The sequence below is a fragment of the Engraulis encrasicolus genome, chromosome 4 (genome assembly GCF_034702125.1).
Source record: "Engraulis encrasicolus isolate BLACKSEA-1 chromosome 4, IST_EnEncr_1.0, whole genome shotgun sequence".
In the NCBI taxonomy this organism is placed as follows: Eukaryota; Metazoa; Chordata; class Actinopteri; order Clupeiformes; family Engraulidae; genus Engraulis; species Engraulis encrasicolus.
Window position 1 is genome coordinate 21620484 of NC_085860.1, and position 27309 is coordinate 21647792.

Below are 27309 nucleotides of genomic sequence, written 5' to 3' on the forward strand. Positions count from 1 at the left end.
TTGTCATTAGAATGCATACACGTAGGCCCTGCCGGGGTTCGATTCCTGACCCGGGTCCTTTGCAGACCCCTCCCCATCTCTCTCCCAATTCGCTTCCTGTCCACCTCTCACACTGTCCTGTCAAAAACTTGTGAAAGACTAAAATAAAATCTTTACAAAAAAAGAATTCACACACGTTCAGTTACACAGGAGCTGGATGAGGGCAGAAGTCATAACATAAGGATGACTGGACACCTAGCTTGCTTTAATAAACCAGGTGCAGCAGCAGAGTGTCTTTGGATATTTTTGAGTATTTTTTTCTTATTTTGTCTTTTTGTTTCATAGTTTTGTTCTAATGTATTGTATGTGTTTGAATGTTTCAGGTCCAGCCAGCATTGGCCTCCTCAGCCCAGGCACTCTGGAGTACCTCCTGGAGAGCTTGGTAAGACCTCCACATACGCTAAAGGCCCATGACCCTGTCCAAGGCTCAAAATACTGACTGCTACCCCTGAGACCCAAGTTCGATTCTGACCCGAGGTCCTCTCCCGACCCTCTCTCCCCTTACTGGCATTGGCATTCCTGTCTCCTCTCAAACTGCCCGCTCAAATAAAGAGAGACCAAGAAACAAAGAAACATCTAGGCACTATGCATAGATCATTTTAATGAGCTACACAGGCGGCCGGGCGTGTTTTGAAGTCGGCGATTTTCACAGGCCAAGACAGGGTAGTAGGTGACGGTGATGGAAAACTTCAGCAAGAATAATCATATATCTGGTAAGAAGTACACACTGGGAACCAATTCTCCCATCCATGGATGAACATACCAGGGTTTTTACAATCCTGTGGCTGCTGCCAGGAATGATGCAGTTTTATATTTGTTTTATTTTATTTTTTTATATACATTTTATTTTATGTATTATTATTTTATTTTTGCTTTTGATAGGCAGTGTAATAATGCAAGGCATAGGCAAGAAAGACTATTTTGAGAGATAAATGTACTAGATCCAAATGTCTGCAAGAGCACAAGTCCTGTGTTTCCTACTCGCTATATAAAAAAGGTGGTTCAGCATGGCTCAGGTGACTGTGAAGCTCAAGTGTGTTTTGTTGCTGGAGTGTCAAGTAGACAAGTAAAGATTGTGTTTCTCTGCTGGAATGTCAAACCTCTGTCAAAAGTTCAGCGTAAAAGTGAAGTGTCAAGGCTTTTGCTCTGACTTCAAGATGCTTTTGTTGTTGTCTCTATGCTTTAAAAAAAAGTTGTCTACTGCATACACATATATGAAAAATTTAGCAATTTCTGCAAATACGGAAGTACCTGTACTGACTGTGTGTGTGTGTGTGTGTGTGTGTGTGTGTGTGTGTGTGTGTGTGTGTGTGTGTGTGTGTGTGTGTGTGTGTGTGTGTGTGTGTGTGTGTGTGTGTGTGGTGTGTTTGTGTGTTCTCTTTACAGAGTTCTGAAGCACATCCCACCGTGATGCTCTTTGCTCTTATCGCATTAGAAAAGTTCTCACAGACAAGTAAGTTTTCATTCAGCAGCCACTCCCTGTGTTAAGTAATGTCCGCAAATATCTTCACACCCGTACAGAATAAGCTGCTCGCCGCTCCTCACATGCTGTATGTAGCAGTGCACATATCCTGTTAGTGAGGCCTGGTTATCGAGCGACTGACGTGACTAACTTGGAGCCTAAATATATGGGTGTGTGTGCAGGCTTGTTTGTATGCACACATTCATTTGTGTGCACGTGTGCGTGCGTGTGTCTGCATGCTTCACACAGTTGAGAATGTGTGACTGACTTTGATTCTAAATGTGTGTGTGTGGGTGGGTGCGCGTGCGTGCGTGTGTGTGTGTGCGTGTGCATGTGCGTCTGACACAGGTGAGAACAAGCTGACTGTGTCCGAGTCGTGCATCAGTGACCGGCTGGCGGTGCTGGAGATGTGGGCGGATCACCTGGACTACCTAAAGCGGCAGGTCGGCTTCTGCTCACAGTGGAGCCTGGACAACCTGTGTGAGTAAACTTATAATTATATTATATATAATAAGCATTAACGGATAACTTGAGCCAATTTCAATAGGCTGTTGTATTTGTCACACTACCCTTGACTTGTCAGTACCCGGTGATGCTGCATTTTTCGGCTCAGCCCTTTCCGAGACCTGAGCTATTCTAATGGGGGCAGATTTTGTTTACATTAAAAACCTTCTTAACATAGGCCTACTCCAAATATTATATCGCTATTGTATTGCTGTTTGCTAGTTGTCTGCTGATGTTTAAGATGTTTTTTTCAAATGTAAACAAACTCTGCCCCATTACAATGACCAGTATCTCGGAAAAGGTTGGGGAAAAAAACAACTTAGGTCTCCTAAAGGGGCGTTCACCTGACATGACATGGATCCCGGAAAAGTATGGGCTTGACTCGTCTCTACCTTTTCCAATATCTCTGATTATATTATACAGTAAATTATTATTATTATGAGAAGGCCACACTCTCTTGTGGTGTGTCTACAATGGAATATCAAACGGGAAAATAGAAAGATGGATCTCTGACACACACACACACACACGCATACACATACACACACGCACACACACACATACACACACACATACACACACACACACACATTTTTACATGTATTTTTCAGTTGGCAGCAGGAGGCAAACATTTTGGGTTTGCTTTCTTTTTTATCTCTATTTGATCCACGTGTGAGTAGACTATGTGTCCTGTCCTGCCCCGTCAGGTCAGCAAAGACAGCTGATACCCATTCAGCTTACCTCACAACAGTTCGCTCACTCATGCTCCCATCCTGTGGCCTCTAGCTACACACACACACACACACACACACACACACACACACACACACACACACACACACACACACACACACACACACACACACACACACACACACACACACACACACACACACACACACAGCTGACCATCTCTTCCATTTCAGATCGTTCCCAGAATGGGCAGGTGTGGGATGAAGACACTCTAGGCCTGTCATTGGTCCTGCCGGTTGCGAAGGCAGAGAAAACGGTGGTCTGATTGGTTGCTGCTTTGACCAATAGTATACAGAGGCATTTAAAGGAACAGTCCACCCTTTTTTCCACCCTATTTTCACATATTTATTAGTCACAGATTTACTAGTGTTAGAATTATTAGCATAGCTTAGCATCACTGGAAGTAAATGGTACCATTAGCATCAAGCCAGCAAGTGATCACTGGACTGGATGGAATGAAATAGCCGTTTTACACTATGTTGAATTTTACATTAATTCTAGACGTGGTTTATAAGTACTTTTGATGAGGTTTTATTTGTTACCATAGATTTCCATAGCTATGTTAACCCAATAGCTATGTTAACCCATGCCAGTTGAATGCCTCTGTATGCTACTGGTCAAGGCAGCAACCAATCAGACAAGTCTTTCCTCTGCCAACCATCCAATGGGGGCCAATGATGGGTCTAGTATGTCTTCACTTGACATTTAATTGGCAGGCAACAGCGGTGTCCAAATGGATCGCCTTCCTAAAATTACGGCATCTTGATCAGGCCAAGCTCACCAGAAGCTTTGTATTGTCCTCTCTATAGCCAGGATAGGTGTTAAAATGCATTAGATAGAGCAGTGGTTCTCAACCTTTTTTTGAAGAAACACCCCCTGGGCCTCCTCATAAGCCTCCCAACGCCCCCAGACCTCATCATAAGCCTGCCAATGCCCCCTTAGTATTGAAAAATAAAATAGACTAATGCCCCAATGGAAACTAAGCCAGTCCCCTCTCCGCCCCCTCTTGGCTGTGTCCTTCTCAACGCCCCCTTTGGGCTCCCCAACGTCCCCTGGGGGGCTGTACCGCCCCTGTTGAGAAACACTAAGATAGCGGGGAACCTGGATCTGATTGCCAGACAGCCACTCACTCACCGCTAATGTGGGAAGACGATCCGGTTGGGCACCGCTGTTGCCTGCCAATTAGATGTCCAGGTGGCAAATAAATTAAAGGGTGTTTATTATTTCATCAGATTAGATGCGTATATCAGAGGCATCTGCTAGTTGTGTCTTGTTTTTTTTTATTCCTCCAGTTTGTCCCATAATGAATGAGCCAGCCAGAAGGATGACTGAAAGTCTATCTGTCTTCTTATTTCTTCTTCTTTTATTTCTTTATTTTTGTACTGTGACATTCTCCTGTTGTTTACATCACGCTGCCTGTCTGTCAGAGTCTAATTTGTACTGGCTGAGTCATCAGGGTTATGAAAATGCCGTGAATAAGACCCTATTTATTACACATACCTTGGTATTTTTAAAAACAAACTTTGTGCCTTTTGTGAAATTTTCTGGCAATAGTGTTGAACTTTTGAAAACTTTTGGGTTCAGCCTGGCTCTAACCTCCGAGACTGCCGTTGCTTTACTTTTGAATGGAACGTTGACATGCAGTTCTACAATCAAAGGGTGTTCCATTGACATTTTACAAAACTCTGTTGTGTTGTCACCGACCTGTAGTAAGGCCTCACTCATCTAATCTGCTACAGAGGAAATGACTGCCATAAAATCACAATATCTCGAGTGGAAGATCAAACAGAAAAGGGCCACTCTCTAACTTGTGTCTTTGATTATCATGTATGGTTCTCAGCTCCAGTGCTAATGCTGACGGCTGCCTGCACAATAGGCAGGCAATCTTTCCTCAGCGCTGGGTCACAACAGCTCAATGGGACTAATGTTTAGTTAAGGTGTTTGCTAACGGTATAGCGATCTGGTCGGCTTTGGGCTTTACTGGCCATGCTTTGTCTAGTTGTTTGTCAGCTGTTATGAGCATAAAAATGAGTTGTCACTTCTGCATTGTTAGTTCAGCCCTCGTGAACACTTGGGAAACTCCATGCAAACATGAGTTTTCGTTTCATGCTGTCAGTCTCGTGGCAGAGTGAGATTGATGTCACTTGGGTGTGATTAATGCGATTGCACAGAGACGTGATTACTGAAATGCCACAGTTTATTGAAGTGTGGAAAAGAAAAGGTGGACTAATGGTTTCGGCCTTGTGCAAACAGGCGCTTTCTGTGAAATGTTAAATTATGTGCGCATTGTTTGATTTGTGACATTTTAGGTCACTGAATGACGTGACGTCTTGGGGGAACATATCCTATGCTAGTGTCGTACATCCGCACTGTTGTGTGCTGTGGGGTGTTTTCAAGTGGATGGGATTTTTTTTCTTTCCCCCTTTTATTTGACATCAGCAAAGATCCTCATTTCATTAGGAAAATCTTGATACAGTATATGTGAACTCAAACCAGGATATACACGCACACATGACTTTCATGACCTCTTTCTGCCGTGTTACTCATATACATACGGTAACACTTTACTTGACGACGGCGGTGTCATATGCATGTCATCACTGTCATAATGGTGTCATGACCGTCATAGATAAGTCATAAACATTATGTCCATGTCATAAACATTTCGGAATCCAAATGTCACTTACGGCCAACAGTCATAAAATGTGAATGACATGGACATAATGTTTATGACACGTGCTTAACTGTGCCATGACACTGTTATGACACTGTAATGACATGCCTATGACACCGGCGTCAAGTAAAGTGTTACCATACATACTTCCACATATCCCTGCCCATGTGAAGTGACAGTCCGGTGGACTGTAGTATGACATTCAGACTCTTCTGGTTTTCTGTGTCACCACCTGTGTGACCTCCTCTTGTCATATTTATAGACCTTCATTTTCTTAAAACAAAAAATTAGACCTTCATTTTGGTTGTGGTTGACATTGGCGATTAACTGCTCTTGACAACAAAACTGTGGACTGCGGGGATACAGACGGCGGCTCTGTTCCACTGTACAGTGCACCTGTTAAATTATGTCCAGGCCATTGGGTTTAACGGGACTTTGCACACACAGTGTAGGGGTCAATGATGTGATGCCACTTTTCTGTGTTCCTTTGATCTTGTGTGGGTGCTCTCTTTGGGCACAAGTCCAATGGGCTATCAGATGTAGCAGAAAAGGACATCATCGCTACCCAGTTCTCGAAGGGTAAAAAGTTTATTGCACCATGTCCCGATTGTACAGGCGTGTTTCAGCCTTCTCAGTTCTCAGTGTGTGGGTCATGGCGCAATTAACTTTTATAGTGAGACAATTAGCTAGAGTACTGTGTCTCAACGGGGGCTCTACAGCCCCCCAGGGTGTGGCGTTGAGAAGGTTACTAGCTGAGAGTGGCCAGGGCTTAGTTGCCATTGAGGGGCATTAGTCTAGTTTATATTTTAATACTGGTTACTGGGGTGGGGGTGGGGGATGTCTTTGGCAGTCTTATAAGGAGGTCAAAGGCACGTTGGGAGACTTAGAATGATGTCCATGGGGCGTTTAGCTCAGTGGTTCTCAACCTTTTTTTGGATAGAGGGTATGGCCTTTCCTACTGCACCATCACAGAGGGCCACTGAATGACCACCATACAGCAGTAGGTCACGTTGAGAAATGGCCTTAATCATGAAGCCGTGTCACTAACAGGATATCCCGTTTCCCGTGGTGATAGTGGCGGCAGCGAAGTATGATGACGAAATAACAGTGTTGAGCTTCATCACTTTTCCCTCTGAGATGGTTTTCTTTTTGATGTTTTTTTTTCTCTCCCACACATTCCATGTTCAGCATGTTATTTTGCTCTCCCAGGTTTGTGTGTATGTTGCTGTAGTCCTGAAAGAGCCAAATCTTAAGGTTTCAACCTCAAGTCTTCTGGTCCTGAACTGATGCTGAAAATGACAGGCCAGGGCTTTATCACGTTTCCTCTATGCCAGGAGTGGGGAACCTTTTTTATTCGAGGGGCCATTTCAAATTAATCAGAGGGCCGTAAAAGTCCTCCGAGGGCCGTACTATGAACACAAACCAGGACTTCCCCTTGCATTTTAGGCCTATATTGAAGGCAGCCACTTTTAAAACAGACCCCACCTTCTCTGTCCGTCCCCTGAGTATAACTTAATTGTATTGCAAATGTTTTTCCTACGATTCCTTTACAAAATGTGTCATATTTCACTTGAAGCTGCATACCATTAAAATTACATTGGCAAGCGGCCGCAAGCGGCCCTCGAGACATAGGTTCCCCACCTCTCTATGCGGTTTTCCTCATCATTGAGGATTTTTTTTTTCTTCTTTTCCCCACACTGCTGATACTGTTGTTTTTCTCCCTTCCCTCCCCATGTTGCTGCAGTCCTGAAAGACGGTCGTCAGTTTACATACGAGAAGGTCAACCTGAGCAACATCAACGCCATGCTGAACAGCAACGACGTCAGCGAGTACCTGAAGATCTCCCCTAGTGGCCTGGAGGTGAGAGAACACACACACACACACACACACACACACACACACACACACACACACACACACACACACACACAGTTGAAATATTGTTCAGTGCTTCAAGGTTGGGTAGGAGATATTTTTCCTTGAGTATTTTTTACCATACAGCTTGACTGCAATCATTAAATTAGAAAAAAAAAAATCCATACTTTTTGTTTTTGTTTTTACTTCAGTTGTGGAAAAACACCATTCTGAGTCACTTGTGCTACTGTACATCTGATTGCATCATCCTGGACTAACTGGCAAACTCATCATGTTCCAGAGAATAAAGTCAAAGTGAAAGTTCCCGTGTCATACAATGATCAGAAAAGGGTAGTCATGGTTGGGGAAAGAAGAGAAATCATACTACATGCTCACCACCACTTCCTTCTCACCAGATAACATACAGAAACAGGAACAGAAATAGCCCCATAATGCACACCATTAGTGGAAAGTTAACCACCATAGTAGTACACCGCAGTGACATAACGCAGAGCCTTTCCTTTAGAACTTGATCATTGCCATTCTGGTAACAGCAAATGTATAACACCATGTCTGAAAGGTGCACTGTGTAGGGTGGTGGCCAGAGTAGTTATTGCAACTATGCTGCTCATTGAAACTGTGCTGCCTATTGCCAAGTTTGATCTTTTCATGAATATTTACTAAGTAATAAACTAATATTTACTAGTATGACCAGAGTACAGTGCCTTTTGCAAATTCGAACATTTCGGACAAGATCCACCCTTTCATGTGTGAAAACAAAACTGTTATAAGTTATAATGAATATACACGTAAGATGTGAGTCACCCCCCCATGTCATGAAATGGCCCTATGGGGCTAACAAAGATCCGACCTTAACCTTTAAAAGATAACATACAACACCTTTTAAAAAGTTACCCAACCTGCGGGATTTTATTTTACATACACACTCCAAGACATTACAAACGCGGGCTGGAGAGGCAGCAGCCACACGTTCAACCAGAACGCCTCTAGTGAGCAGCAGGAATCTTCAGGTCTTTATACCAGACTTGATTGCAGATTCAGGTGTCTTCAATTAGGCCACTCCCCACAGCTGCTTCAGCCGATTAGAGGAAGTGGTAAAAGGCAAAACGAGACAAATGGCACGTGCATGCAGCCGTAACATTCTTTCTCTCTCTCTCTCTCTCTCTCTCTCTCTCTCTCTCTCTCTCTCTCTCTCTCTCTCTCTCTCTCTCTCTCTCTCTCTCTCTGTCTCTGTCTCTCTCTCTCTGTCTCTCTCTCTGTCTCTCTCAGGCGCGCTGTGATGCCTCTTCCTTTGAGAGTGTGCGCTGCACGTTCTGCGTGGACTCTGGCCTCTGGTACTACGAGGTGACGGTCATCACGTCTGGCGTCATGCAGATCGGCTGGGCCACCAAGGACAGCAAGTTCCTCAACCACGTACGTATGGGACTCACTCACTCACTCACTCACTCACTCACTCACTCACTCACTCACTCACTCACTCACTCACTCACTCACTCACTCACTCACTCACTCAAAGCACACAATTGTGACACCTTGGTCTGTAGGGCCATGAAATCTCTGTGAGAGAGCCAGAGGAAAAGACAGAAAGCTGAAGTTTACACAACACACTGTATGTGTGTCAGTGTGTATGCTCATGTGCTTTTCTTGTTCTGTGTATGGTTGTGTTTTGTTTTGTGTGTGCGCAGGAGAGCTACAGGATGTTTATGTATATGCTCATGTCTTCTTTCTTCTCTATGTGTGTGTCATTTGTGTGCGTGTGCATGTGTGTGCGTGCGTGCAGGAGGGCTATGGGATTGGGGATGATGAGTACTCTTGTGCATACGACGGCTGCAGGCAGCTGATCTGGTACAACGCTCGCAGTAAACCTCACACGCACCCCTGCTGGAAAGAAGGTTAGTCCACATGCCTGGGTTATTTGTGTGTGTGAGTGCGTGCGTGCGTGTGCATGCGTGTGTGCCCACGTGTGCGCACACCTGCACGTGTGTGTGTGTATGCATACACATTCCTCTGTGTAATGCTTGTTACAGAGTTAATTAACAGTAAAGTATCACAACTTTGATCATCGGTTGATCTCATTGTTGTTGTGTCTGTGTTACCACAGGTGATGCCATTGGCTTCCTATTAGACCTGAATAAGAAGCAGATGATCTTCTATCTCAACGGGCATCAGCTCCCCCCTGAGAAGCAAGTCTTCTCCTCAGCCACGTAAGTCATTACATTATTACATTACACATCACACTATTACATTACATTACACTTAGCATCTTCAGCTCCTGCTCAAGACGCAAGTCTTCTCCTCAGCCACGTAAGTCATTACATTACATTACACTATTGCATTACATTACATTACATTACACTATTGCATTACATTACATTACATTACACTATTACATTACATTACATTACATCACACCATTACATTACATTACATTACACTACACTTAGCAACTTCAGCTCCTCCTCAAGAAGCAAGTCTTCTCGTCAGCCACGTAAGTCATTACATTATTAACATTACACATCACACTATTACATTACATTACATTACACTACACACTATTACACTACACTTAGCATCCTCAGCTCCTCCTCAAGAAGCAAGTCTTCTCGTCAGCCACGAAAGTTTCATTTTTCAGTAAACTGAGCAGACAAAGAACGGCCAGTCATGGGTAACCAAATAGGTTGTCAGACTTGCACAAATATGTCAATTTCTCAAAATGTCTGAAAGTCATTTTGCAACAAAGCTCTTAATTTCTTTCTTCATTTTTGTGCCCTTTCTCATTATATCTTGTTCTCGCAACAGCAGTACATGTATGTGTGCAAAACGCTCCTTACCGATTATGGCACAGTCACTCTTATTATTGTCTACCGTATACACACACCATCAGTGGTGGGCAACCTTGATTCAGAAGCTACAATCCAGTGCCACATATTCCAAATTACTTGTGCCTGGTTTTTCTTGTCCAATTTAACCAGGCGATTGCCTAATGTGTTAAGTAAAACCAATCATTTGCAGTATGTGGCACTGGGTTGTAGCTTCTGAATCCAGGTTCCCCATGGGGCACCTAAGTCTCCATCCCTTCTGGGGGGCTCGTGGGGCTGGGAACGCAAAAACTTTCGACTGGGCTGTAATGGACTGATCAAAGCTATTTTCCGATCCACCTCGCATTTCCCCCTCGATCACACATACAGTGCCCTCCATAATTATTGGCACCCCTGGTTGAGATGTGTTTTTTAGCTTCCAATTATTTTATTTTTTTTCTAAATAATATGGGACCTTAATGGAAAAAAAGAGAAAAATCCAACCTTCAATACAAGTGCATTTATTCAGTGGGGAAAAAATCCCACATAAAGAAATAATTATTTGACATCAAATAATGTGTGTCACAATTATTAGCACCCCTGGTGTTAATATTTTGTACAACCCCCTTTTGCCAACAAAACAGCACCTAATCTTCTCCTATAATGTTTCACAAGATGGGAAAAGACAGAAAGAGGGATCTTCAGCCATTCCTCTTTGCAGAATCTCTCTAAATCATCCAGAGACCTGGGTCCTCTCCTCTGTACTCTCCTCTTCAGCTCACCCCACAGGTTCTCAATGGGGTTGAGGTCAGGGGACTGAGATGGCCATGGGAGGAGCTTGATTTTGTGTCTGGTGAACCATTTCTGTGTAGATTTGGCCATATGTTTAGGGTCATTGTCTTGCTGAAAGACCCAGTGACGACCCAGCTTCAGCTTTCGGGCAGAGGGCAACAGATTTTGATTTAAAATGTCCTGGTATTTCAAAGCATTCATGATGCCATGCACCCTAACAAGGTTCCCAGGGCCTTTGGAAGCGAAACAGCCCCACAGCATCACTGACCCACCCCCATACTTCACAGTGGGTATGAGGTGCTTTTCAGCATGCGCATCTTTCGTGGTACGCCAGACCCACTTAGAGTGTTTGTTGCCAAAAAGCTCAATCTTGGTCTCATCTGACCAAAGCACACGGTCCCAGTTGAAGCCCCAATACCGCTTGGCGAACTCCAGACGCTTGCGTTTATGATTGTGAGTGAGGAAAGGTTTTCTCCGTGCATGCCTCCCAAACAGCTTGTTGGCGTGTAGACAGCGCCTGATGGTTGATTTGGAGACTTTGTGACCCCAGGATGCTACCATTTGTTGTAATTCTGTAACAGTGAGCTTTGGAGATCTTTTGATTTATCTTACCATCCTCATCACTGTGCGTGGTGGCAAAATAAACTTGGGTCCTCGTCCAGGCTTGTTTACCACTGTTCCAGTTGTTTTGAACTTCTTAATTATCCCTCTCACAGTGGATATGGGCAGCTGCAGTTGAGTGGCAATCTTCTTGTAGCCTCTGCCTGACCTGTGAAGGTCGACGCACATCTGCCTCACTTGTATGCTGTGTTCCTTTGTCTTTCCCATGTTTAAGAGGGGATAAGAGAAATGGCCTCGGTGTCACGTCATATTTATACCCCAGGGAAACAGGAAGTGATGAATTACTAATTAAATGTTCCTACATACTCTGGTAAACTTTGTAAACTACTGTAGAAATGACAGAAATGCTTCAATTATATTTATTTTCTGGGAATTGTTAAGGGTGCCAATAATTGTGGAACAGGTGATTTAATGAAAAATAATTATTTTTTAGTCAGGGATTTTTTTATTTTCTTACAATTCATTTGAGTTGAAGGCTACATTTTTCTACAATTTTCAGTGTGACAGTATTCTTCTGCGATAAACACTGAATTTATTTTAAGGCTTTTAACACATCTCAACCAGGGGTGCCAATAATTATGGAGGGCACTGTATGCTGTGCCTCAGAATTAATTACAGCCAATGGTGTGCTTGTTGACTTCACTTGGCAAGCGATTTTTGAGTTGTGTGTGCAAAAATATGTAATTATTTGGACTACACAACAGACGTCGCATGTCCGACGTGCATCCGCAGTGCAGCGGTAGGGTTGGCTGTGCCTCGGTTCACGTCAGATATGCGAGGCGCACGTATAGTCTCTAACACAGTTTTGCACAAAAGCTAAAATAACCTTTCTTGTGTGTCGAAAAGGAGTGGTCTTACGACGCAAATCCAAACCTTTCATATTCACTGTCATCATATGTGAAATCCGGAGCACATGCCAAACGGGATGAGGATTTAACTTGACTCGCTCCATTAATTCTCATTCAAAATTTTGAGAGCTCCAGCCCCACGGATCGGAAGTAGAAGGGCGTGACTTAGGTGCCCCATTGCTACTGAATACTAGCTATATACTGTCTGTGAACCCATATGTATGGTCTTGAACCCTTCCTGAAAATGTGCGTGTGTGTGTTCGGCTGTTTCAGGTCGGGCTTCTTTGCTGCGGCGAGCTTTATGTCCTATCAGCAGTGTGAGTTCAACTTTGGGGCCAAGCCCTTCCGCTACCCCCCCTCCGTCAAGTTCAGCACTTTCAACGATTTCGCCTCGTTGGCCACCGACGAGAAAATCATCTTGCCAAGGTACACACACACACACACACACACACACACACACACACACACACACACACACACACACACACACACACACACACACACACACACACATATGTGGAGTGGAGCAGAGCAGAGCATGCGTCTCTTTCCTATACACACCCAAGGATACACACTAACACACACCCAGTCATGTATGGCACACATATACACTCTCACATACGCACGCACGCACAGACGCACACAGACGCACACAGACGCACACAGACGTACACAGTATTCCGCAGACAGGTCTCTCTAACCATATTCACAGGGTAGGTCGTTGAACAGATAAAGTAATTGACTCCTGTGCTCCAGGGTAATCTTATTCTCCTCTCATGGCTCTGATTTGGGATGTCTTTAAATAGAGTTTAAACCTTATATGAATGACCCTCCGATTCACCACTCCCAATGCTCAAAGCGCCGCATTCTCTCCACTAAATGAAATGTAATGTGAATTAAATGAAATGGAATTGCACTGTGTGTGGCTCTTATTACCTGTTCATAATGTTGCAACACCACACACACACACACGCCCTGTCTTTTATGTTAGTCACATACACTCTCTGTCTCTCTGTCTCTGTCTTTCTCACTCACTCACTCACTCACTCACTCACTCACTCACTCACTCACTCACTCACTCACACACTCACGCACTCACGCACTCACTCACTCACGCACTCACCTCTCTCTCTCTCTCTCTCTCTCTCTCTCTCTCTCTCTCTCTCTCTCTCTCTCTCTCTCTCTCTCTCTCTCTCTCTCTCTCTCTCTCTCTCTCTCTCTCTCTCTCTCTCTCATACGCATACTGTACATAATGCAGTATATTTCCTCTGTCTTTAGACACTTTCATGCATATAGATCCCTCCATATATGACCATGTACCCATGTGTTACCCCTCTCTCTCTCCCTTGTTGCCGTAGACACAGACGGCTAGCGCTGCTGAAGCAGGTGAGCATCCGTGACAACTGCTGCACGCTGTGCTGCGACCAGATGGCCGACACCGAGCTCAGACCCTGCACACACAGGTGAGGAATGTAGTTTATATATACCGGTATCACTATACCACCGAGCTCAGACCCTGCACACACAGGTGAGGAATGTAGTTTATATATACCGGTATCACTATACCACCGAGCTCAGACCCTGCACACACAGGTGAGGAATATAGTTTATATATACCGGTATCACTATACCACCGAGCTCAGACCCTGCACACACAGGTGAGGAATGTAGTTTATATATACCGGTATCACTATACCACCGAGCTCAGACCCTGCACACACAGGTGAGGAATGTAGTTTATATATACCGGTATCACTATACCACCGAGCTCAGACCCTGCACACACAGGTGAGGAATATAGATTATAGTATATATACATATTACTATAACACCCAGCTCAGACCCTGCACACACAGGTGAGGAATATAGATTATAGATTATATATATATCACTATAACACCCAGCTCAGACCCTGCACACACAGGTGAGGAATATAGATTATAGTATATACATATTAATATAACACCCAGCTCAGACCCTGCACACACAGGTGAGGAATGTAGTTTATAGTATATATACATATTACTATAACACCCAGCTCAGACCCTGCACACACAGGTGAGGAATGTAGTTTATATATACCGGTATCACTATACCACCGAGCTCAGACCCTGCACACACAGGTGAGGAATGTAGTTTATATATACCAGTATCACTATACCACCGAGCTCAGACCCTGCACACACAGGTGAGGAATGTAGTTTATATATACCAGTATCACTATACCACCGAGCTCAGACCCTGCACACACAGGGGAGGAATATAGATTATAGTATATATACATATTACTATAACACCCAGCTCAGACCCTGCACACACAGGTGAGGAAAATAGATTATATATACAGTCCCAGGAAAAAGTTTGTACACCCTTTGAAATTTCTTACATTTCTGTCAAAATTGATCATAAAACATGGTCTGATCTTCCCGGAAATCTGAAGAAGGAACAATCAGAGTCTGCTTTAATTAATTCCACCCATACATTTACATGTTATCATATTTTTATTGGTCATAAGGCCATAACATTCACAGGAGAGCAGGGCATAAGTAAGTACACCCTTGCATTAAGTAGGTTTTAACCCTCAGTTAGTTGCAATATCATCAACCAGACTTGTCCTGTAGTTGCAGATCAGACTAACAAAACAATCTGTTTGTATCTTGTCGCCCTCTTCTTTGGAGAACTGCCTCTCGTCAGCAAGGTTTGTGGGATGTCTGGAGTGCATAGCTTTCTTGACTTCATGCCATATGATCTCAATTGTTTTTTTGTCAGGGCTTTGACTGGGCTATTTCAGAATGTGTATTTCATTATTATGAAGCCATTCTAAAGTCGATTTGCTTCAAAAGTATGGGTTGTTGTCACATTTCAGGACCCATACTCTTGTGTGCTTCAACTGTGTGACAGACTTCCTCACGTTTTTTCTGTAAAATATCACAATAAACTTGAGTTCATTGTTCCACTGATAATAGTAAACTGTCAAGGGCCTGAGGCAGCAAGGTAGCCGCATATAATGATGCTCCCGCCACCATACTCAGAAGAGGAGATGTAACCAATAATAGCTAAAAATGGGATTCATTCTGCCAATCTAAAATTAATGGGGTTTCTGTCCTAAAAAAATATTGCTGCACCTTTGAGGTTTGCGAAAAAGCATTTATATGCTTCATAGAATTACTGCAAAATATTCTGTAGACCAACGTTGAAACCAAAGTTGAATTGTTCAGGGGAACACACAATGTCATGTTTGGAGGAGAACTGGAGAACCACACCTTCACCAAAACATCATCTCCATCTTCGAGTATGGTGGCGGGAGCATCATTATATGCGGCTGCCTTGCTGCCTCAGGCCCTTTTCAGTTTGCTATTATCAGTGGAACAATGAACTCAAGTTTATTGTGATATTTTACAGAAATAAAGTGAGGTAGTCTGTCACACAGTTGAAGCACACAAGAGGATGGGTGCTGAAATGTGACAACAACCCATACTTTTGAAGCAAATCGACTTTAGAATGGCTTCATAATAATGAAATACACATTCTGGAATAGCCCAGTCAAAGCCCTGACAAAAAAACATTGAGATTATATGGCATGAAGTCAAGAAAGCTATGCACTCCAGAAACCTTGCTGACGAGAGGCAGTTTTCTAAAGAAGAGGGAGACCAGATACATCCAGATTGTTTTGTTAATCTGATCTGCAACTACAGGAAACATCTGGTTGAGGTTATTACGACTAACTTAGGGTTAAAACCTATTGAATGCAAGGGTGTACTTACTTATGCCTTGCTGTCCTGTGAATGTTTACACCTTATGGCCAATGAAAATATGAAAACTTGTAAATGTTCGGGTTGAATTAGTTAAAGCAGACTCTGGTTGTTCCTTCTTGTGATTTCCGGGAAGATCAGACCATGTTTTATGACCAATTTTGACAGAAAGGTAAGAAATTTAAAAGGGTGTACAAACTTTTTCCTGGGACTGTATTACCATAACACCAAGCTCAGACCCTGCACACACAGATGAGTAGTATAGTACACAGGTGGGTTATGTATGGAATAGCGGACGACGAGGTGTCCCGATATCAAGGGAAATAATGGACGAGGCGGAGCATTCTAAACAGCCTGACGGCGCAGCCGAAGGGCTGTTCGCTTCGCCAAGTCCATTTTCCCTTGATATCGGGACACCTCGAAGGCCGCTATTCCGCTTATCACCCGGTTACCAGCATTTAAGTATTAATTTATTAATATGTTGATCTAAGGCTTCGTGAGAAAGTAGATTCACCATTGCGCTTGGTACGTTGCTATGGGCACCACTTCCTAATCTAGTGAGACGCGCCTCTATCGGAGGCATGTAAGGATGCGCGCAGAACGTTGGGGTGACTTGACAACCAAATACGATAGACTTGACGACTGGGTTTTTGACTTGACAACCAGATGCGATAGAATTAGTAACGGGGTCTTGACTAGACAACCAGATGCGATAGAACTAACGACGCGGTCTTGACTAGACAACCAGATGCGATAGAACTAGTAACGACACTTCGCCAGAAAGTTAGAAAAGAAGCAACTTGGACGCCCGCATGACATCATAGGTGTCCTGCTACCGGGGAATAAAGGACACCTGCTCAGCCAATCAGAAGACATACCGTCTGCTCACCGGGTGATAAATATGTTTATTACTATGCCACCAAGCTCAGACCCTGCACAGACTATATATTCTCATTATAATATGGGTACAGTTGGGTAAACAAACCCTGTGGACAGAGATGGGTCTACAGTCTAGACTCTGCTCTACACGGACAATGTATTATGATATGGGTATAATTAGGGCTGTCTAACTTGTTTTTCGCTATTAATCTTGGAAATCGCAGGTAGTTAAGCGGTAGTTAATCAGAACTTTTCCCACTTTATTTTCCATTTCAAGGCAGTTTTGCCGAATGCTGCGGAGCACAACGAATTTCTGACCAGATGAACTCAACAAATTGCCATCCTTAATGAGCCTTGATGTCTTAAATTTCAAACACTTGAACAGTGTGAAATTCACTGTACTTTCAAGCAGTTCAATTTCAGTTTTCTTGTTTGTCAGCACTTCATGTTAGCATAGGCCTTCCAAGACTTTCTAAGCCATATGTGTAAATGGGACATGTTCCCCTGTGGCTCCAACTCTGATGCCCACTTCTGAGTTAGGTCTTTGTTGTTTTTTTCAATATTGGTTGTTTTCTGATATGTCTTTCTTTAATTTGATATACACGTATACACGTATTTGATATACACTTATAGTATATCAAGTACAAAAAAAGAGGGGATGTGTCTCAGTATTTTCTGACACTTGGTGGGTGGGTGCGTGCGTGTATGTACGTGAGCGTGGGTGGGTGGGTGTGTATTTGTGTGGTTGTTTACACACATTTGTCTCTCTCCTGCAGTGGGATCTGCATGGAGTGTGCCTTACAGCTGGAGACGTGCCCGCTGTGTCGGCAGGACATCCAGACGCGCGTCAGACTCATCTCCCACGTGTCCTGACACCACCCTTCCTCCCCCACCCCTCCTCCTCCTCCTCCTCATCCTCATCCTCCGCTCCTCTCCTCTGCTCCTCCACTCTCTCCTCTCTCCCCCTTGCCGCACCCCCTCTCAGCCACGTGACAACGACGATGGCAACAACGACGCGCCCATGCAGTCTCGCTGAGAGGTGACGCACAGGGGTGATGTGATGCGCCCCGCGCGGGACGTTCCCCGTCTGACGCCCCGCCAATGCAGCCAGCGTCCTCCGCTTCCCTTCCTCTCCTCTCCTCCACTCCGCTCCCAACAACTCTCAGTCCTGACGGCGCCCAATCACTTGTCTGCCTAACACAATCATGACCGCGGGGGTAGTGGACCGGACCCACAAGGCGCTCTCGTCTCACACCACAAACAAGAGGGAGGGAGAGGGGAGGGGAAATGCAGAGGAGGTGGTTGAGGAGGGCAAGTTATACAGAAACAAGGTGGAGGTGTTGACTTTTTTTCCCCCTGGCCTCTCACAACACTTGGAGCACTGCACAGAGCTTCAAGTTTGCTGTTTGTCTGTCTGCCTGTGTGTGTCTGTCTATGTATGTATGTACGTATGTATGTGTGTGTATTATGTATGTATGTATGTATGTATGTATGTGTATGTATGTGCCATTGTCTGACACAGACGAAGAAAGGAGTTGGGTGAATTCCTGTTCTGTGTGAAGACGGGACAAAGAGAAGCCTTTCTAGAATCATGCCATAAGACGTCGTGCAATTCATGCACAGCAACTCGATAAGGACTACAGGCCTTCTGATCCTCGCTCTCTACCACCCTCCAGTGGTGGAGATTATATCCTCTCAAGACACACACTCACACTCACACACACACTGCTCAATATGTCCTCTGTATCTACGTCATGATGTGTTCACTGTATCTATGATGATCTCATTTCAGTTTCCAACTCAAGGCACAATAGCAAAAAAAAAAAGAAAGAAACAGAGGAGAAGGAAAGAGCTTTCTTACCTGCGTTGTTTGATTCATGGTAATTTTGATGCCTGACTCCACAGAGAGAGCAAAGTGCCGACGGATCCCGGCTTTATTTTGTTGTCGTTGTTTTTTGTTTTGTTTTTTCAACCTGTTTCTCCTTACTCTTCTGTACTTGAAAAATGTTTTGGATAGATTTTACATGTCCTGAGAAGATGTGTTTTAAAAAAGAGAGAGAGAATTATGAAGTGGAAACTGTGAGTAGGATGGTATATATTTGTGCAAAACATAAATGCAAAAAAAATGTAAATGCATTTAGTTGTGAGTGAGAATAATGATATGCCTTATCAAAAAGGTATTAAGTGAATAATCAGATTTGTAGACGTTTAGGAAGTTGGACAATTAGGAGGCCCAGCACTAAAGTTATCCATGAGTTTTACAAACCTCAGACATGAAATGTGTTGGGTGCAATGATGTGCTTTTTGGCCAAATATCGATTGGCTGCTGAGGTGTTTGTAAGGGGCTTGTGGGAGCAGCCACGTTTGAAGAGCCACAGATATATCCTGTGGTTCCAAAGATCATTTAATGACATACAAATCATTTTTTTCTGGATTGTGATGTTTGTAATAAACGTCTGTTTATGTGTTGCATAGTATAATATGTGTGTTTTGTGTGTGTGGGGGGGTGGGGGTCAATTGGTTGGTAAATGTATGTGCTTCCAGGTGTCTAGGCCCTACTGGTGGTAGGGCCTATGTGCCTGGCCTACATCTAGTAAAGGATAGAAGCCTTTTTGGACCGTTTGTAGTAGGCTTACAAGGAGTCACAAAGGTCTTATTTTATATATTCTCTTCTTCCTAGAAGATATTTACCCCCAGGTTTTCTCTAGGGCCACTCATCATCTCTCAAGTAAGATACAAGCAGAGAACTTAGAATAGGCAGCTAGCTAGAAACGTTTTCTGGCCGGATCCATTTCTGTGATGCACACGTTTTTCACCGTTGCCCTGGTAACAACTGGTGAAGCGGAAGCGCGTCTGGACGTTTCAAAATGGACATTAGAGAGAGAAGTGAGTATCCACTGATAATTGTTGTAGCTGTAAAGTCACAATGTGTTCTCCGCTTTCAGTCTTCCCTTGCAGATGTATACCATTCCATTTTCTTAACTGGCAACGTCGGTTTTGCGTCTCCTAAAGCAAACTAATGTCACGAAGGCGAAGCTAATGTTGGTAGCCATCTGAAAAGTCAGTTGCTCTAGCGCCGATGTTTGGTGTGGATTTATCCTATTTGCTAAGATAACAACGGTGTGTTCATTGCACAATATTGGATATGCTGCTATTCAGTACCACTGTGCTATGATGTAAACGGACGATAACATGCCCATTTTTTGGCATAGAACTATGGGTTGGGTAAAGTGTACTAAAGGTGATGCACCTGTTCACTGTACGTAAACAGTCATCTGCAGAGCGCCTTACTATTATGAATGGAAATGTTCATTTTAACAAATGCTGGTTTTGGGATGGAAATCACATGAAATATTATTTGTTTCAATCAGATTTGCTTGGTGGCGGGGAGAATATTGTTGAAATGCAAGAGTTGGAGGAGGAAGACTTCGCCTTTTCAAAGCAAGTAGTCTGCCATAACGAAAACTGACAGATGATAAACCCAATCAGTAGGATTTCTGTTTGCATTCTTGTTAATTGTCACTACTTCTGCAGATCATCGGCAGCAGATGCTGAGTTCGATGCCGTTATTGGAAATATCGAGGACATCATTATGGGTGGGTAAAATAAGTGTCCAAGTCGAGAAGTCAGCATTGAAGTCTTAGAATAATATAGCCTACAATCTATTATATGATTGAAGTCAATGATAAGTTGCTTTCTGGTCCAAATTGACATTTGTGAAATGCATGCAGTAAGGCAGACTGGACAAGGACATATCTTTTCTATCTCCATTGAATCCATCATTCATTCATTATGGATTCATGATTTGAGATTGAAGTTTATTGTCATGTCAATAGTTGATAGGAAATTGTTTTAGCACATCCCTAACATCAAATACATAATGGACAGAGACGTACAACAGCAGAGCACATAAATATGGACCGACAAGTATAGAACAGACAATGGTGCTCAGTGTACAAGTTGCATATTAAATTGCATACTTAAGTGCATGTTGAAGTGATGACAAAGGTTAAGTGCATACAGTGCATACAAAATACTACGTTGCATGCATGGCAGAAGTCATGGAAGGTTCAGCTGTCTGTTGGCCAGAAGACATGCGCTGTTTCTGAACTGGGATGTTGACGTTCTAAAGCTTCTATATCTCCAACCTGATTGGATTCTATCCCATGGGTAGGGATGTAGTCGAGACCGCTTAGTCCTAGACCAAGACATTAACAAGACCGGAGGGTATCGAGACCAAGACATTAACAAGACCGGAGGGTATCGAGATTAAGACCAAGACCAAGACAGGGCGAAACCAAGTCAAGACCAGACCTAGAATAGCTCTAGAGTGCTAGAGATTGTGAACTAGTGTGAACAAAAGTACCATAATTAGGTTGAACTCTATGGCCTAAAATAAACATGTTTTAATACAAACTAGACAAAATACACCATAAGACATCTTTATTAATATTGTGCCATGAGAAGGTTTTGTGGTGAGCATGAGTGGCTTGATTTGTACACAAATCCCCTCAAGACCGCTACGTCCGAGACCAAGACCAAGACCAAAGCAAGCTACCATGACCACGGAAAAAATGGTCTGAAGACCCCATGGGCCTAACTGTATTTACCATCCTCCTCAATGTGCTATTTGCTTAGCCTGATTATCATCAACGTTCAAATCTCTTCGAGACTTGGTCTGACCAAGAGCATAACAATTAACATTTCCCAAACAGCATGTTTGACCCGCCTCCCTTGGTTTGCTTATGGTCGTTTGCTTACCCACAAAGTGGGAGGAGTTCCTGTATTTTCGGGAAATCAGAAAGTACTTGCATTGCTCTTGACTTGACTAGTTGCAACGCTGAAAGTGTTGCGTCACTAGGAGGGCACAGCCTGGCTACTATTTGCTGGGCTTTGCTGATTTTAATCGCCTTCTGTGAACCTTTTGCTTGTTTTCCCCCAGAGGACGACTTTCAGCAGCTGCAGCAGAACTTCATGGAGAAATATTACCAGGAATTCGACGACACCGAAGAGAATAAACTCACCTACACGCCAATCTTTAATGAATATGTTAGTTGGCCTCTATAATAAATAATTAATGCATACTCCGCTCGCGTACGGTACATACAAATGTACCTGTTGTGAGGTTGAAATATGACAACTGGTTATGATTGTGTCCTCCTCAGATTGAGCTGCTGGAGAAGCATCTAGAACAGCAGCTGGTGGAGAGGATGCCTGGATTCTGCATGAGTGCCTTCACACAGTCTCTCAAGTAAGACTCCCCATTGGTAGAACCAGACATACACACACACACACACACACACACCCACACACCATTATGCACACTCTAGCCAGTAAAGCTTTTTTCCATCTGCATATAGACCTGCTTTGTGCTGTCTACTTGTACCTACCCACCTCTGGAAGTAGCACATATTCCCCTTCTTATCTTTTTTATTTGAACCACCAGGTGGAGACAGCTGCATTGTGTTTTACATACTGTACAGATGCCTGTAGGCCAGTGTTTCTCAAACCACCTGTCAATTGAATAGATAGGCTTAAGACTAAGAGTTTTAGGCACTTCAAATTCAGATACAGGTCACTTTTTTCTTCTTCAGAAATTGCATGTCTGTCTTATTGTAGTGAAAGACCTTTTAGAAATGTTAAAATATGATTGCTTGTCTTGGAAACATTGACTTCGTTTATAGAGATCCACCTCACGCACCACTTACAGTCCACTTAAGGTTTACACGTAAACCCTGGCCTTGGCTCAAAAAAAGTTTGAAAACCAGCTATTGGCTACTGACACAGTGGCACTAATGCCTTTGGTATGTGTCTGTGTGGAGTGGACAACAGTCCTCACTGTCCTGTTATGGCTGACAGGCCAACAGCCCTTAACACCAGGCCATACAACTTCTGAATTTACAGGACTGCTGAGAAACACGGCTGCCTAATGTTTACTTTTAGTTATTTGTTGGAGCTATTTACTGTAGTCAGTGGGGTTGTGGAACTGGTCATTTATCCTTTGGAAGACCGGGACGGGGGAGGGGTTGGTTAGGAATCAAACACGGGTGTCACTTTTACCTCTAATAATGCACTTTACTTGGACATCTGCTGCTACTACTACAACTACTACTGAGTGTTGTACTCCAAACACAATTTTGTTGCTTTTTTGAGAACGACAATAATAAACTCTTTAATGTGGACTGTGTTCCAGGCATCACAAAGACGAGGTGTCTGGAGACATATTCGACATGCTGTTGACCTTCACAGACTTCATGGCCTTTAAAGAGATGTTTATCGACTACAGAGCAGTAAGTGGATCACACACCTTACAACAGTGTAGGAAATCTTCATGGACTAGAGCTGTATTCCTATCGCTTTATTAGAATAGAATAGAATTGCCAGGCTCTTACCCAACCTGTAGTTCCGGGATCCAGAGCTACACACACTCACTCACACACTCACACAGAGATCTGGTAGGTACCAGGAATAGAATAGAATAGAATAGAATAGGAATAGGTGTTTTTTTCCCTCCTTGTGCTGAACTAAAATCTGCAACACTCAGATTGCCTAACTCCCTCACCACTAGTTCACCACTGTTACTTAGTTTACCTAATTTGTCATTTACTTTGGGATAAAACTGTTAATTATGCAGAGTTACAGTCATCATCCTCTGTCTCTACTCTCTACCCCCACCCCAAACCCTTTTTACACCAGTACTAGGGAAAATTTTCTTATTTCTAACTTCTAACCCAATAGACCGTCTCTGGTACTAGTTCTTTATTCTATCCATCTATTCATGAAGTCGGGGTGTCATCGCAATCACATGTCTGGCACTGTATATAAAGTCCGTTGCTAGCTGACAGCACAGACCTAGAATGAATGAACGTTCATTGTATGTAAATAAAGTAGAAATTGGAGTTTAAGCACGCTTCACCTCACCTCTAGTTCTAAATAAACTGTCTACAAATTAAATGGTCTGCACATACATGTAAGCAAGTTGCTTTCAATCCCATATTTCATGTAGATAGATTAAATTGTACATAAGTATAGAAGGCAACAAAAGCCACTCTCTGTTATATTCTAATTTATTCAATCCTATTATATCATTATTGCTATTTTTAGCTTTATCCCATCTTAACACATGGGCAGTTCACTTTGAGGTCAACCAGGGTTTTGTTTTCTTGAGGTCACTGTCTCCCTTGGGAAAGTGAGAACAGCTCACAGGCATTGAATTGATGCCACACAGGATAATTTTTCAGGATGATGCTTTCAGTACTTCTACATCTCCTCTGAGCTGTTGTCCCGCATTGTAAATAATATGGCTGTTGAAGTATTCTTTGGCTACACAGGTGTTTTTGTTTGTTCACTCCATAATCAGGACAACCTGGGGTGCATTTTGAAATCGTAGTTACTAACTATGGTAGCTACTTTGTTGGTTGCAATGCAATTTCCCATTGGCAACTACCTAAGTTGCTAACTGCTAACAACTACGCTTTCGAGAAATGCACCCCTGAATTGGCACAGGGCAACAACACCACATTATTACATTACATTACATTACATCACATTACATTGCAGTACACTGAGCTGTGACACGTTTCTCCAAAGCGACTTACAGATATTACAGGGTATTGGTTTACAGTCCCTGGAGCAATGTGGTGTTCAGTGCTTTGCTCAAGGGCACTTCAGACCATGGATGGAGGAGGAAGGGTTTGGTAGGGTGGGGAATTGAAAATAGAAAATAAAGCACACCAGGCTCCCGTTTCGTTACATTTAATGTGACGTTTCAGGCAGCATGCCCTTCATCAGAGGTGGGGAATTGAACCTACAACTGCAACCCTGAGATCTACAGTCCCAACTCCCTAACCATTCCACCATGGTTGCCAATACCAACGTGCCTGGCTCTTGCCCGACCTATAGTTCCGCGCAGCTTCGTGAGCTCCACTACTACTGTAGGTCTGGGAGCGTGTAGCAGGATTCCATTTGTCTTGCCAAAAATGCCATGAGATGAGGTGAGACGCATTGCAAGGTTGTCTGTGTTGGTCTAAGTGTGCGTGTGCGTGTGTTTGTGTGTGCGTGTGTGTGTCTGCGTGTGTGTCTGCGTGTGTGTCTGCATGTGTGTCTGCGTGTGTGTCTGCAGGAGAGGGAAGGCCGTGGGCTGGACCTGAGTGAGGGTCTGGTGGTGCGCTCCCTGACCTGTGTGGCCCCCACGTTGCTCCCCTCGGCCACCGCACTGCTGCCCCAGTGAACCAGCACAGCAGCCATCTTCCCAACCAGCCAGCCAGGCCAGACAGCCTTGCCTATTCTCTCCACCCCAGCAGCCATCTGCCACCAGCTCATCAGCAGCTCATCAGCCTGACGAGCTCATCAGGCACATCCCATCCCCATCCCATCCCAGCCTGTCCCACATCTTCTCCATCTCGGATCCTCCTACTCTTTCCCATCCCATCCCATTCAACAGATCCCACTCTTTCCCATCCCATCCCATTCAACAGATCCCACTCTTTCCCATGCCATCCATCTCGGCTCATCCCAGTGTGTCTGTGCTCAGCCGCAAAAACTCCGCCGCCTCGTTATCAGGGATCCACTCTGGCCTGACGGGGACATCCGGACACTTCCCCCCCCTCTCCCAGCCATAGAGACATTCACCAACATGCTCTACCGACATAATGGAGACCAACTATGGAATTCCTGCACCGGTCACGTGCAGTATTGTGAATAATATGCACCTGAACTCAACTATTTGCTCATGATTGTTTTTTTCCTCTGTGTCTAATGAATGAGCAATGTTTATGAAGGACCGATATTTATAATTTTCTCCCTGTGTGCGTTTGAGACGAGGGTGTATTTGTGTTATACGTACTGCGACTCTTTGTACATGTGTTGCTGTTTGACTAAATTGAGTTTGGTTGTTGTTGTTTTCATATATATATATATATATATATATATATATATATATATATATATATATATATACAGTTGTGCTCATATGTTTACATACCCCAGCAGAATAAACGCTTTCTTCGCGATTTCTCACAAAATATGAAGTATTTATTAGCAATATTCTGTGTTTACTCTTTCAAAAGCATGATCACAACCCAAACTACCCAAATGACCCTGTTCAAAAGTTTACATACCCTAGTTGCTAATGCTGAATATGGCCCTGTTTAACATCAGGGACCGCTCTAAATTGTTTGTGGTAGTTGTGGATAAGGCTCTTAATGTTCTCAGATGACAGAACATCACATTCTTCCTGGCAGAATGGTTGTTTCCTATAATATTTTTGGGTGTCTTGCTGGAACCTCACATTTGAGGTTTCCCCTGAATGGCTCAATGATGTTGAGATCAGGAGAGTGAGACGGTCGCTCAAAAACTTCATTTTATTCTTTCTGAAGCTAGTGACGGGTTGATTTGGCTTTCTGTGTTGAAATATTGTCATGTTGGCATGTCCAAACAATGGACCATGTGCAGTTTCAAGGCTGATGTGTGTCAAGTTTCCTCCAGTATTTTTCACAGGGCAATGTATTCATCATTCTGCGAGTATGGATCAAAAGTATAATGCATTTGTAACTCAAATTTCCCCATGAAATCAGTGGTCCATGACCATGTTTCACAGAAGGGTATGGTGTAACTTTCATCATAGGCTCCATTGACTGTTCTCCAAATGGTACTGTTAATAGTGGCCTAAAAAAGTTCCATATTGATCTCATTTTTCCAAATGACTTTGTCACAGGCATTTTGATGCTTCTCACTGTGCTATTTGGTGTATCATATGCTAAATAACATGTTTGCATTTTTGTGGTAATGGCTTTCTCCTGGCAACCCCCAACAGCCCATCTTTCCTCAAGTGCCAACATTTTTTCATGTTGTCCTATATTTCACCTGAAGTTATTTTTTGGTTGTCCTATGCCTCCTAAACAATTTCCCTTGCAATGATCATTGCAATGCAACGATTCCCTTGCCCATTGGCTTGATTCCAACCAAACTCCTCATATTGCATTTCTGAATTGAAATTCCAACGGTGCCAACATGACAATATTTCGACACAGAAAGCCAAATCAACCCGTCATTAGCTTCAGAAAGAATAAAATGAAGGTTTTTGAGCGACCATCTCACTCTCCTGATCTCAACATCATTGAGCCACTCAGGGGAAACCTCAAATGTGAGGTTCCAGCAAGACACCCAAAGATATTATAGGAAACAACCATTCTGCCAGGAAGAATGTGCTGTTTTGTCATCTGAGAACATTAAGAGCCTTATCCACAACTACCACAAACAATTTAGAGCGGTCCCTGATGTTAAACAGGGCCATATTCAGCATCAGAAACTA

The 27309-nt window shown here is 43.5% G+C and overlaps 2 protein-coding genes across 2 annotated transcripts in view; both read left to right on the top strand.

The window, feature by feature from the left end:
- Window positions 1–19267, top strand: part of rspry1 (ring finger and SPRY domain containing 1) — a 39226-nt gene extending 19959 nt beyond the window's left edge. The window contains exons 6-15 of the mRNA XM_063196883.1: window positions 363–421; window positions 1426–1492; window positions 1850–1981; window positions 7177–7292; window positions 8577–8720; window positions 9088–9199; window positions 9409–9511; window positions 12640–12792; window positions 13725–13829; window positions 17774–19267. Of these exons, the coding sequence (XP_063052953.1) occupies window positions 363–421; window positions 1426–1492; window positions 1850–1981; window positions 7177–7292; window positions 8577–8720; window positions 9088–9199; window positions 9409–9511; window positions 12640–12792; window positions 13725–13829; window positions 17774–17870 (1088 nt within the window). The 3' untranslated portion in view covers window positions 17871–19267. The remainder of the gene's footprint in view (window positions 1–362; window positions 422–1425; window positions 1493–1849; window positions 1982–7176; window positions 7293–8576; window positions 8721–9087; window positions 9200–9408; window positions 9512–12639; window positions 12793–13724; window positions 13830–17773) is intronic.
- A 536-nt stretch (window positions 19268–19803) lies between these two features.
- arl2bp (ADP-ribosylation factor-like 2 binding protein) lies at window positions 19804–25718 on the top strand. The gene is made up of 7 exons (XM_063196052.1): window positions 19804–19883; window positions 20369–20438; window positions 20532–20593; window positions 21940–22046; window positions 22163–22248; window positions 23191–23287; window positions 25120–25718. Exons 1-7 carry the CDS (start codon window positions 19865–19867, stop codon window positions 25225–25227), a joined length of 549 nt encoding a protein of 182 aa, XP_063052122.1. The 5' UTR covers window positions 19804–19864; the 3' UTR covers window positions 25228–25718.
- The last annotated feature ends 1591 nt before the right edge of the window (window positions 25719–27309 follow it).

Excerpts from the sequence above, each read along its gene's own strand:
- arl2bp (XM_063196052.1), top strand. Across the intron at positions 22,047-22,162 it reads CGCCAATCTTTAATGAATAT|ATTGAGCTGCTGGAGAAGCA; the intron begins GTTAGTTGGCCT and ends TGTCCTCCTCAG. Across the intron at positions 22,249-23,190 it reads GCCTTCACACAGTCTCTCAA|GCATCACAAAGACGAGGTGT; the intron begins GTAAGACTCCCC and ends ACTGTGTTCCAG.